The sequence below is a fragment of the Ruditapes philippinarum genome, unplaced genomic scaffold (genome assembly GCF_026571515.1).
Source record: "Ruditapes philippinarum isolate M1 unplaced genomic scaffold, ASM2657151v2 ctg2203_1_1_1_1, whole genome shotgun sequence".
In the NCBI taxonomy this organism is placed as follows: Eukaryota; Metazoa; Mollusca; class Bivalvia; order Venerida; family Veneridae; genus Ruditapes; species Ruditapes philippinarum.
In genome coordinates, this window is record NW_026862420.1 from 153,402 (window position 1) to 167,714 (window position 14,313).

The 14,313-nt window shown below is 31.6% G+C and overlaps 1 protein-coding gene across 1 annotated transcript in view; it reads right to left on the reverse strand.

Annotated features, from left to right (window-relative positions):
- The window catches only part of LOC132719027 (uncharacterized), a 29,445-nt gene that overhangs the window by 12,461 nt on the left and 2,671 nt on the right, over positions 1-14,313 (reverse strand). The window contains exons 3-4 of the mRNA XM_060702765.1: positions 1,867-2,015; positions 1,018-1,128 (exon numbers count right to left, since the gene is read on the reverse strand). Of these exons, the coding sequence (XP_060558748.1) occupies positions 1,018-1,128; positions 1,867-2,015 (260 nt within the window). The remainder of the gene's footprint in view (positions 1-1,017; positions 1,129-1,866; positions 2,016-14,313) is intronic.

Sequence of the window (14,313 nt, forward strand, 5' to 3'; positions counted from 1 at the left end):
ATATTTCCAGTACTTTTTGAGTTATCACTGGATCCAGTTTATGTGTAAAATTTGCCATATTTTCAGCCTATTTGTTGCCATAGCAACCAGAATTTTCAACATAAGAAGAAAAGAAAAAGACGTGCATAATCTCCATACTGCCATCTATCCATATACCAAGTTTCATAAAAATATTTCCAGTATTTTTTGCGTTATCACTGGATCCAGTTTATGTGTAAAATTTGCCATATTTTCAGACTATATGTTGCCATAGCAACCAGAATTTTTAACATAGGAAGAAAAGAAAAAGACGTGCATAATCTCAAGACTGCCATCTACCCATATGTCAAGTTTCATAAACTATTTCCAGTCCTTTTTGCTTTATCACTGGATCCAGTTTATGTGTAAAATTTGCCATATTTTCAGCCTATTTGTTGCCATAGCAACCAGAATTTTCAACATAGGAAGAAAAGAAAAAGACGTGCATAATCTCAAGACTGCCATCTACCCATATGTCAAGTTTCATAAAAATATTTCCAGTACTTTTTGCGTTATCACTGGATCCAGTTTATGTGTAAAATTTGCCATATTTTCAGCCTATTTGTTGCCATAGCAACCAGAATTTTCAACACAGGAAGAAGAGAAAAAGACGTGCATAATCTCCATACTGCCTTCTATCCATATACCAAGTTTCATAAAAATATTTTCAGGATCCAGTTTTGTGGGCGGACGGACTGACGGACTGACAGACGGACGGACGGACGAATGGACAGATGGACGGACGTTCTCACAGGACAGTAATTATGTGGCTACTCTATTGTTCTCTCTATTATTCTTTTAAGCCACGCAAAAGAAAATAGCCACATAAAAGCATTACGGAATGAATGACATCAAAGAGAACCTATTGTCCCTCTAGCCACATAATTACTCTCCTGTGAGTGCGGACAGACGGACGGAGGGTAAACCTAAAGTCCCCTCCGGTAAACCGGTAGGGGACTAATTAAAACATACTAAGGGCCACACAACATAAATATATACCTGACATTTTGCCACTGACTGGATGTTGCTCGTACAGTGATATACAGATACCATAGGCCTTCTGGGCCTTTATATTCCATCTCTGTGAGCCTGCAACCTCACCGTCAATGTCTGAAAATAACAACATTAATGATATTTTTCAATGAAACCATTACAGGAATGAGTTCATAGATAACTAACAAATAGAAACATTTAATTTGATTTGATAAGTTAACAATTATTCTCTTTTTAATAACATTTGCTACCATATAGCAGTGTAAGAAATTCGGATTTGAATCGACTAGGCTGGTCGGACTACCAGATTGGAATATTCACTAGCCCAAAATACATTATTATAGCACGATTCATTTGTTCAAAACAGTTGTTTATATTGCTTCTGAAAATAAAGTAGCCTGGCTGGGCTTGTTACTGTGAAAAGTTGGTAGCCCGAGGAGCAATTTAGTAGTCAGGGGCTATCGGACTATTGCCAATTTCGAACACTGATATAGCGCCAAGCATTGGTCTAGCCACTCAAATAACAAATGGGTATATGAGCAGAGAACATCTGGGTATATGAACAGTAAAGTAAAACAAAAATAAAACCTACAATGAGCAATTTCTCCAAAATTATGCAAAAGAAAGTGATGGTTCTTTTAACTGAACTTCTTCCCAATGAGACCTCCTATCTATCAATCTTTTAAGTTTCATGTTTTAATTAAAATCTTAAGTTGCCTGCATTAAACAAATTAAGACCAAGATCAATGCAGCTTTCATAAAGACAATCATATTAAGTCTAAATTTTAAACAAAAAAATTCAACAATGACAAATACATCAGTTTCCAAGACTTAAATAGTTTCAACAAATCTTACTTTTTGCCCTGTTATCCAGACCAAAGGCAAGCCCATCGTCTGGTCCTGAATAGCTAGCAAATATTTCATCACTAAAGGGAGCTAACTCCACCAGGGGCAGATCATCACCATGTTGACTGGAGTAAACTTCATTACCAAAATGTATGCTCCTGAAAAATAAAACAATCATATGGGAGTCTGAAAAGAAAATATCAATATATTTAATAAGAAAAAAATGTATGACCGTAAAAAATTCAAGTAAAGGGTATGCACAAACCCTTAAAATTTTCATTTTAAGGGTAAGCCTGACCTTAACTATATTGTTAGATCTTTAGACTAATCATCTTTAACAATATACAATATTTTTATCCATGAAGGCCTTAACACACTGCAGATTTATTAGAAGTTTTAAAATTTATAAAAAAAAAAAAATTATACAAATTGACTCTATCAATATAGAAATCTGGAAGTTTTTTTCTTTCTTACCAATCTGTCAATAATAAAAAGACTAGTGTTATAAGATACAGTTCATATTTTGTTTGTTTTGTTTTGATTGGGTTTTACGTCACAGCGACACAGTATAGGTCATTTCGCGACGTTCCAGCTTTACTGGTGGAGGAAGACCTTAGGTGCCCTTCCGTGCATTATTTCAGGCACACACAGGCACCTGAGTAGAACCACTGATGTTCCGTAAGCTACCTGGATAGCTTCCTCACATGAAAGAATCCAAAGTCCCTGTAGTGATTCGAACCCACAGCGGTGAGGGGCAAGTGGTTTGAAGTCAACGACCTTAACCACTCGGCCATGTACAGTTCATATAATAAAGTATGATAGGAAAGATAGATTGAAGCATTGACTTTCTACCAAAATGGACTTAAACACGGTGCGTAATCGTTCCGGACTGATTTGGAATATTTTCCCGTTCCTGAACTGATTTGGATTTTTTTCACCGGATTGATTCAGATAAGATGGATTTTTAGCTTGACAAGGTAAGAAAATATATAAAATAAGCACATTTACATCTGTAAGTCTTTGAATATTCTACTTGCACGGAACATTGCAATGGTTAAGGAATTCATATACAACTTTATAAGGTTTTTTAATGGTCTTTTATGAGTTGGAATCGGAAAACAAATTTCACATGTCAGTGAAGTAGTCGCAAACAGTAGCATAAAATTGCCAAAAAGTCATTATTATATATGATTTTTCAAGAATTCCATGATGAACTAAAGAAAAAAATCATTTCGCGATAATTTAATGGTTTTAGTAAAATGTTTTGTCCAGTAACGAATTTGTCATGCGTATTTTTTGACAACCCTGTAATTTTTTTAGGGCACCGGATTGATTCATATTAAGGGAAAACAAGGCAACGGGCTGATTTTACGCTTAGAGCTCACTACAACTCTTAATCTCATGTTTAACAAAGACATTTTTCTATAATCTATGAATTTGTATTAACATAAATACAACTTGTAATTAAGTATTGAAACATTAAAACTATAATTATATTAAATTATATATTAAATATATACATTGTAATGTCAAAAATTTAGTTTAAAGGTTGCAAATGCCAGTTTGCAAAGTCAAAGCAACATACGTAAATGTATGAAACTATCGACAGATCTATAGTTTTGTCAAAGTGTTGTTAAATACAGAGCGATTGGGATATAACTATATAGTAGTGATGGTAGATTTGTTTCATCTTAAAGTATTGATATATCCAGGTAAAAGGATTTTCCTGTTTATTATTTATAGGATATTCCGTTATTAGATTGAGGCATATTTCCACATATTGGTAGCTAAATATTTATGCTGAAATTTCCTTTCAGAAATAGTCAATCAAAATGTGTATATATAGTATATATAATATCACAGTTACGGTTCTAGATTGTTTGGTGTTTTGGGCCTGCTTTTGGCACTCACTTAATAGATAAATACAGAATCCCTAAAGAAAGCCCAACACGGCAAAATTGAAAATGTTGCAGGCTCGGTTTGATTGAGCCTGTTCATGGACGGTACTGTAAAGTGCAAACTACCGTCCACGCCCCCTAGCACCGGCTTAAGCAGAATTCAACATTTAAACATGAAATGGTAAAATTTTGAATTTAGAAACATCCGCAGATGTGTTCATACGGTGGTTATCATGGAACCTTCAATGTGACACTACCGTGCCATTCCATGAAAAGCGGCGTATGGTCCCAATGTAATATAAACAAATATTTGCAAATGTCATAATCAGATAATTAAATGCCATGACATTAAAATTAACTATCAATGAAATATGGAAGAGCCGAATAAACTTTTTTTTCCTATTTTCCAATTCATTTGTAGGTAAACATAACTCGAAATCGAAAACCTTTAGGTTCATCTTCTCGACAATTCGCACCATACATTGATTGTAAATTCGTATGTACATATATAAAAGGAAGCCTTAATACTTTCTATAGAAGCACATTACGGTCATCCATAAATGTTTGTTCCACATGTACCTTCGCTACACTTACTATATAGTTATATTCCAATTCCTCCGTATAATACAACACTTTGACAAGACTATGAATCAGCCAATAGTTTTATATATAAACGTATGTTGCTTTGACTTTGACTACTAGTATTAATTTTGCAACTACGTGTATAAGTTATACCTTTAATATGTATATACATCTTGATTTTAAAATTTTAGTGAAGTGCCTTTGTTTAACATTAGAATTCTGTGATTGATTGAGAGTTCCAGTGAACTTCAAGTCTAAAATCAGCCCGTTGCCTTGTTTTCCCTTAATATGAATCAATCCGGTGCCCTAATATGTTTACAGGGTTGTCATAAAAATACGTACTACAAATTTATTACTGGATAAAACATTAAACAAAAACCATTAAATTATCGCGGAATGATTTTTTTCTTTAGTTGATCATGAAATACTCGGAAAATCATAGATAATAATGACTTTTTGGCAATTTTATGCTCATGTTTGCCATAACTTCACTGACATGTGAAATTTGTTTTCCAATTCTAACTCATAAAAGACCATTAAAAAACCTTATAAAGTTGTATATGAATTCCTTAACCATTGCAATGTTCCGTGCAAGTAGAATATTCAAAGACTTACAGATGTAAATGTGCTTATTTTATATATTTTCTTACCTTGTCAAGCTAAAAATCCATTTTATTTGAATCAATCCGGTGAAAAAAATCCAAATCAGTTCAGGAACGGGAAAATATTCCAAATCAGCCCGGAACGATTACGCACCGTGTTAAAGGTCTAAGTATAAACGGAGACTTAAATTGCCTTTCATTTTATTGATCTATTGTCTGTTTACCATTACATAGCCCCAAAAGCCCCAAGTTTAAAGTGTTATGCAGGACTGTATTGTGTAACAAGAGGTGTGTTTCTGGTGGTATACCATATATTGCTGTTAACAATAAAATCAAATAATAAACATTCAATCATAGAATTATTTATTTCGATAATTACTATTCATTTTATATAACATAGATTTTTTTTTATAACATGATTGTTAACATATTATAATCTAAATGGTTATCTTTATTTTATATAAGTATAAACCTTTAACTCCAAATAACCTCTAACAATCTTTTGTGTTTTGATTATTCTTATATGTTTTGATTAATGATTTATTGTATCATATAATTACAGTCTCAATGTTGTAGCACTGTTATGCTATAATAATCACATGTTTTAAGTTAATAATGAGTTTTATCTCTTTTTTTTCTTTTTTTTTGTATATATCTTATAAATGTTCTTGATCATCTTATTTGTTTTCTTACTCAACAGTTTAGTGTACCTTCTTCTGTATAGTCACTTTAATTTAGTAGTTCTAATTTAAAATTGCTTTTATATTTCTATTATATTTTTATCTATATAACTCTGTTTAGTACTTAAGATATTATGGGTCATCCGCTTTTTTTTTAATTGTGGCACATATTTATAATTTTTATTGGTGTACTCATCTTTTATTTGCCTATAATATTACTAATTAAATTGACTTCCAGCAATTGGATTAGTAGGTCATTGAGCTAGTTAAAGGAATATTGTCCATGATCATCAGCTAGGGATAGAAGTTTATATGTGTTTCTTATCAATGTTGTACTTTTTTTGCTAAATGTTTTCTACTTTAGTACTGTATCAAATTTCTTACATTTTACTAGTAATTATAAGCGGATGAGTGAAATTTTGGATCTCTGTAAGTGCTGGGCAAAAATTTCACACTGACCCTCTCAACTTAAGCCATAGATCTCTCTTCAATGTTTGTGTAATTAGCAAACATTGACATATTGTTAAACCTAATTCTCTTTATTTAGAAATTAGTAGATGTATGTACTTAATTAATCATACATTAACTGTACTTCTATATGTTGAATTTTCGTATTCTTGTATTATTAAACCACTTGACATTTTTAAACAGAATATGCCTATATAAGTACTTGAATCTACTTATTCAAACATGTTAATAGAGTTGATGAATATTTTAGTTTGTATAGAAGATCTACGTACATCAAACCAATATCTTGTTTCTTGCTGAGTAATCAAAAAAAGATCCATTTGGGTGTGACAATTAATGAAGTTAAACGATCTAGAAATAAAATATCTTAGACAGTGAAACCTGTCAACAGATTTTTCCCAGTATTTTAGTAATAATTTAATGATCCACATATACCTTTAGGATTTGGAATTTTCCTTTTTTTCTAGGTTTGGGGTGATTTGGCCGTGATAAGTTCAAAGAAGGAAAAAATTTGGCTTAAGGCTTGAAGTTGGGAATTTGGGGTGATTTGGTTGTGATAAGTAAATTTATGTAAAAGAATTGGCCGAATCTGTAGATGAAAACGTTCAACAACTCACATACTTCTTAAAAAAAAATAACCATCTTTAATTTATTGGCACAACTATTTCAATTATAATTTTTTGTCCATGAATCAGGAAATATGGTATAATTTTTTAATTGGAAATATGACCAAATATCAGCTACATAGAATTCGTTTGAAGAAAAAAATCTAGATATCGTAAGTAAAAACAATTCAGTCTAGGCACTTCAGATTCTTACAGTGTTCATTACAAATTATGATTGCTGCTGGGAAAATATTAAATGCATCAATATTTACTTGAAAGCTATTTTAACAAGTACCACAAACATTTGAGAATTGAAGAGCTAGTACCAAGGAGCGTAAGACAAAATTTGTACATCTTAAACGTCTCCTTAATAGTGAAATTCAACAAAATAAAAGTTCCACATTACCACATTTTTTTAAAACATTTAGTTTATTAAATATCAACATTGCAATATTGTTAAAAATTATAACAACAATTGTGTTGACAATCCTATGAAAAATTTCATCAATAAAATATTGTACATTGGTGTTAAATTTTACTTTACATTATCCTGATTAGTTCGCTATGAGAAAATTTTTAATTTAACCGAATTATAAATATAAATTTAATTAAGAAATAAATAAATTTGTTAAATCTAGACTTATGTTTAATATCTTCTTAATGTAGCAAATTTTCAATAGCGTGGGTGTTGTGTATTTTGGTATTTTTTTTTTTTTTGTGGTGGGTTTGGTTGGGGTTGGGCAGATAGATACTAGCTTAATGTTATATTGTTAAGATTCGTTGTGCTTTTAAAATGAAGAACAGATTATAAATGAATATGAGAGGAGTAAATCAAATATCGTGAGCCTTTATGTTGAATTATGAATCACAATTTATCGGGTGAACTTATATATTTGTGTTGTTACATTTTATGTTGGTTACTATGACAAAGGTCAGCTCTGATTTAAAGAAAATATGCTTTATGCTCATTTCTGAAAACTTTTAATAATACTCAAAAAACAATTCCCCTAGCTGAATTTGGTATCATTGTAATAGTGTGAGATAGATGTTATAAATAGTATTAAACAGTCAGGACTGCAAGGTCGAATGACTTTCAGTACATACATATCAAGGGTTGGATGGCAAAACAGCAGTATAAGAAACTGAAATAAAGAAGGACTTAAAAACAGTTTGCAGTCAATCTCGATATTACAGATTTACTCTATGATGATGGCAACTTGGCATTTATCCATATTATGTCAAGATCTGATTAAAAGAAGTAAACATAAAAGATTTAAAATAATCTCACTTTCAGCGGCATATATAACTCAAAAAAGTAATAAGAAATCTATTTTTTGTTCATGAAATTTCGTATCAATTATGAATTCTTGTTAATCATGCAAAGTCAAAAAAATGTAAGAACAGTCTTTTTCCCTATTTCAGAGCACGTGGGTGCTAATGCCAATGGATTTGCCCGAAAGCTGGGCTGTTGGTGTGTAAAAATGTTATCCCGTTATAATATCTTCATCAAAAGCTAGATCAACTCAAATAAATCACTTGGTTGCAGTGTAAGCCTTGAGTCTTATAGAAGGGCAGTGAGAAAAGGCAGAAGAGAAAAATAATTTAAAACACTAATATGGTGTTCATAGAATTAATGCAAAAAAAATTGGTTATTTTATCTTTGGAATGATTAATCTCATTTTGAGAATGTATGGCATATTGATTCCTTTAAGTACAGTTTAAGGTTAAGTTATATTTAGTAAACCCATTACTGTGATCTTCTAATAGAAGTACATTCAATTGTAAAAACATATTTTTCTGATAACAATAATGTTATTATGAATGATGAAATTATAATGCTCTTGGCCGAAATATTTACATAAATCCCAAGTTATATGGTGAAATTTCCTACATTAAAAAAAACAAAACAATTTGACCTTGAAGTTCAAGTTTATTTATAAGGTCACAGCCATATTTCAATACATAACAATGGATTTCCCTTCCTGCTATTAAGGTTAGGCAGAATTATAATAGCAAAGATTAAATGTGGATGTGGGAGTCCAGACAGGCAAGAAAAACAATAGGCCTGGCCCGGGCAAGAAAACGATAAACCACAGCCCATTCTATCTAGTGCATTTCTGTATATATTCATACAATGTTATAATAATGAATGGCTAGTTGGTTTATAATGTGTGTCTGTTCCTCCACCCAGGGATCTTTTGTTTGCCGAGTCCAGGAATGGGTCTACAATTCATGTTGTTTCAGTTTAGTACCATGTACTATTTATGACAGCACACAGGAATAGCTGTTGGCCAAGGAAGCCGACTGAAAGGATTTATGCTGTAGACATGTAATTAGCAAAACTTGTCTTTGATCTGCTTAATTTATTTATAATAGTGTTTAAACCTAAATAAATATTGAACAATGTCAAACATAATATAATAAGATTAGTATATATGACTATAATATAATACTAATATTTTTCACATATGAATATTAATAATGCCTACACTGAATGAAAACATTTAAAGCATTGAACCATCCCTAAGCAGAATACTATTTGCGTGTATTCACAAATAATGTGCATACTTCCCATCTTCTTACATGTCAATTTAAAATAATTCATCATAAATATATTTTTATACACTTTCTGCTTTAATTCAAATGTTCAAGTAACAAATATGAAGAATTAGGATACAGTTTTATAACACCTTGTGTATCAAGTAAAAATCTATTAAATGACCTAGTGTCAGTAGATTATGAGGAAGAGTTTAAGAACATCGCGGAATGGTTGGACGTGCGGATAGCTTCTGCAAGCAAATGAACCCTGGGATGAAAGACAGGACACCTCTGCAGCTTGTCTATACCATTAGCAAACTCGAGCTTCTCACTTGTATGGGTCAATTGTTCCAGAAGTGAACTCATTTTATCATTAATCAAAGTTTAAGAACTCGTTTGAAATAGTATTAAACTATAATTAGACCAAGATGTCTGTGCAGAATATCTTAAAAAACACTTTAGCTATTAGAGCTACCGCTAGTTTGTGTTCAATATCATAATAGGACATTTTAAACCATTTCTTATTTTACAGGTCTACTATCATTCACATTGCAGTCATGATTGAGACATTGTTGTCATATATCCACTCATAAGCTTTTTAAGCTAGTGTCTTTCATAAGAATAAATAATATCAGCCATTTTCAAGTGGGTACCAATCCAACCTTTAAGAATAGAAGTTCAGCACCAATCTGTGTTACCACTCAAACCATATAGTAAGCAAAGTAATTACTATCAAATACATAAATCATAGGAATCGAACTGAGCTTGTAAGCTTATCATGATGCTAATGATATAAGATAAAATTTATTACAGCAGTAATATTTATTATAACATAATCTGCCTGGCCCTATCATATTATTCTAGTATTTTTTATGAGTAGCAGTAAAGATTTTATTTTAAGTTTCTCTTTGATATATGACGTGTTAAAAGCATTAAATTGATTAAATAATATTCATCAAAAAACAGTCATTTCTTATCTCATTTATCATTGTAATTCCTCTCATAAAATTCATATAACTTTTTTCTTACCTGTCAAAAAACCAACAGATAACAAATTCTCTGAAATAATCAGAAACCTAGATTAAATTTCTTTTCATACAAAGAATGAGACAGATCTTTGCCTTCATGCTAGATACTCAATGTTTCAATATTGTAATGTAAAGTCTATTTGATTTAATAATTCACCTAGAATTCTATGGTTTTTTATACAATTGATGTTTAATTGAAACCTTATACCCAATAGACAGGTAAGTCGTTAAATCAGTTAATCTACATTTGTGACACAATTAACAAGCATTTTAATTGCTACTTTCTATAACAAAACTGATCACATGATAATGATGTTTCAGTGCACTGAATCATTTGAGTTTGTTTAACTCGATCATCTAATATGAGACCATTTTCATGATGACAGAAAAAACCGAATGCAACAGACTGAGATGCCAAGAGATTGCTGAATTTTATTATTGTTTAAAGGCAGGGAGTTGAAGTTATTTCAAAAGGGGGCATTTTAAACATTGCGATTTCAAGAGTAAAACTCTTCTAAGACTGTTGTTTGATTGAAAATATCAATATGTTAAATTTCTTGTGTATCCTTGTTTTTTGTTGTTGATTTTAGTTATAGTTGCTGAATGAGTAAGAGCTGATCAAAATCGCATCCGGGTGGTTCGAGTGTTAGAGTCGAGATGACTGTCTAAGTCCAGTATACCTCTCTGCCGTGGTGGTCATCGATCCCCGGGTGGGAATTCCTTTGGGTAGTTTAGCCACGGTTAGAAGTGTTAGTCTAGTATGTGGTAACTCTCCAGGAACGTATTTGGGTTAGAACTATACCCTCTAATGACTGAAATACTTTGGAAAAGTTAAATAGAAACAATAATAACAAACAAATATACTGGTCAGAGTAGAGGTTGTAATTTGTTGAAACTAAACCTTGCATATAATATATGTCATCGAACATATATCAGATGATATTTGTTTTATATGTCAAAATAAACCTTGTGTTTCTGAAGAGAAAATATAGCTTGATAAATCAAAAAAGTGGAAAATCGAAATTAAATTCCAATAACTGAGAATGGAATTTGCCCACACATTTTGTAAATTTTCAATTTCAATTCAATTTAACATGCATGGTACATAGCAGAGGCTAATTGCTATCTATAGGGACAGCTTTCTGTCTTTCAGTCAATTAAATTTATGAACTATATACGTCAGATGCTGTTACTATTCATGGTTCTGATGAAGACCACAGGGCATTTTGGTGGGAAAATATTGTTATCACCTTTTAAGCTGACACAATTTAAATGTTCAATGATATATACATAAAATTACTACATGTAGTACACTTGCAAGCTTTTTTGCTTGCTGTAGACCCGTGGTTTAAGATCACTAACTGTAATAACCCCTCTATACTGTTGGTTTAAATTGTACCCAAGACTTTGAATTCTTCAACAAGAGATCCAACTATCCAGCTAGCTTATGAGAGATTTCTTAGTTACCTGCTAATGTCCCAAAAATAATGCACGAGGGTGCGTCTAGGGGCACCTGATGTCTTCCTCCAACAATTAACATGGTCTTTACATTAATTATCATTGGAATATTAACCCTTACCACAATAAATATCTTAAATGGACTTGTCTGCCTTTTAATCTGGGCAAAACCATTTTATCGTTTTAGGGTAACTTTCAAAACATGTAGTAACAGTGATGACTATGGTCAGATAGTACAGATGTCCCAGCTGATCTTAGTCTGCACTGGTCACATGGGTAGATTCAGCAAAAAATTTAAACAAGTGTCCTCATTCTCAACTGATATATGAGAAAGAACTACCTTGTGAAATCTGTATAATACACAAAGTTTTATCAGAGCAGCTGCAAATAGTTGCCAAACTGCTGATTAACTGCCAGAGCATTTCTATAATCAAGCTCAACATTTATGTCCTAAAATATCTACATTGCTCTCTATAAAAAAAATCTTCTCCTCACAGACTGTAGAAAAAAAGAGAGAAATATTTCTTCCTTTGATAAGAATTTTCTCTTGATGCTTAAAATATTTCAAAGTTTATAAACTAGATATGAAATCATGTAAACAGTATAGAAATTATACAGACGTTCTTATTTAACAGTGTATGTTCAAGCCAAAAAACAAATCAGATCTTGAGGTCATTTTAAAGTAATTATCTAGGCCTTTTCAGCTTCCAAAACATGTCAAAACTCTTTGAACACTTGAGGTAATTATCATCAAGCAGGCATATGCTTATAGAAACAGACATTCAGTCAGTCAGTCTGATCAGGCTTCACTGTTGGGCTACTTGATTTTAGGAGTTTATTCTTAGAAATACATGAATCTGAAATGATTTGAAAGCTCTAAATTTCCCATGAATGAAATCCTTACCAATCTAAATATCTTAACTGGACATGTCCAATTCTTTCAATCTGGACAAAATTTTAGGGAAAATTTCAGAACTTGTACTGACTACTGAAAAGCGAACAGGGCAGACTAAGATCTGATGGCAAGGATGTGGCAGCAGTTTTATGCCTGCACTTGTCCCATGGGTAAAGTCTGTTTCTGCCAGTGGACTTAGGGTTAACATTTGTTGCCCAGTTCAAATCTTAAAGTTACATTTTATTTACCTTTTATAGGCATAATAAAAATCATTGACCAACAGTATAGTCAGGCTAGTAAGTAGTTAGTATGTCTATAACCAGAATCTACAATGTACAATGTATACTGTTGGCTCATAACAACAGCACTTAAGTCTTAAATCCCTTCACTCACAATGAACTAATAGATCTATCTATTATATATTACTTGTTTGTAATAATAGGATACTTCCAAAATAAAACTCCTTTACTTATTTGATTTCCTTAACATTTCTTATAAATTCTCATTATTTTTCTGATTTCAATCACTATTATTATGTCTTTATATAGAATATTAAAGCATTTTAATAACAAAGTAACCTAAGAACATTTTCCAGGCATCAAAGAACCAATAATCACAAGCCAGTACCAATAAAAGCACAGTAAATCAAAGATTTATCCACTTAACAATGTAAATGCCCCAATAAAAGAATAAACATCTGCAAAAGGAATTAACTAACATGTTACCAGTTTATCAGTGTAAGACAAATAGAGAGTACCAAGAGCTCATTTTCTCCACAGGCACTTTTACACAAGTACAATACTACAATGTAAGTGGCTAATTATTAACAGCTTAATGCATATATTGTCACTTTGGACTGGCGCAGTAACCCGTTAACTCATGTATGATTTTATAGGAGTTAACCCATTACTGTATTAAGGTGAAGATAAAACATACTAAACTGGTAGTATATGTATAAATATGTAAAACATAGCAAAGACAATGCTTGAACAATATAGGGGAGGGGAAATGTTATTCCAGGGCTTTTTTTCACAGGTTGGGGAAGCAGCCCAGCCCTTAATTTTGGGGAAAAATTACACTGTATATTTGCAAAAGGGGAAGAAAAAACTTGATGTAAATTCAATTTTTGGGGAAAACTGCATGATTTTAAAGAAATTTTCTTTGGGGAAGCAGCCCTAAACCGGCCCCTGTTATAGAAGGTAAAAAGGCCCTGTATTCTGTTATAAAAGTAGGGGTATATAATTATAAGGTTGAAGTGGGAAGATTTTCAGGGTTGGAATGGGTAGAGAGAACTGTGGGGTTGGGGTTAGGAAAATTGTTTAATGGTAATGAAGTATGTTGGAGTCTACTTTTATTGAGTATTTATACAAATGTATGTTAAGGTTTTTGTTGTTTTTTTTTTACTGTCTTAGTTGTTTTTTTTTGTATCTTTAATAAGTATCATAGAAAAATAATAAACATAACCCGTATGATAAGGACAACAGAAGCTAAACTTTAATGATCAATAATATAAATCATAAAAGCTATTCAAGCACAAAGATTTTATTATAAATAATATCTACTGTACTCTTCAATCAAAAACAAAGTATAACCTATTTATAAGGTCTCCAAATTTGGAAAAATAATCTTGAATTAAAAATCCAGTTTAAATTAGAAAAAAAACAAAACAAAAAACAACAACAACAACATTACATTGATTGTA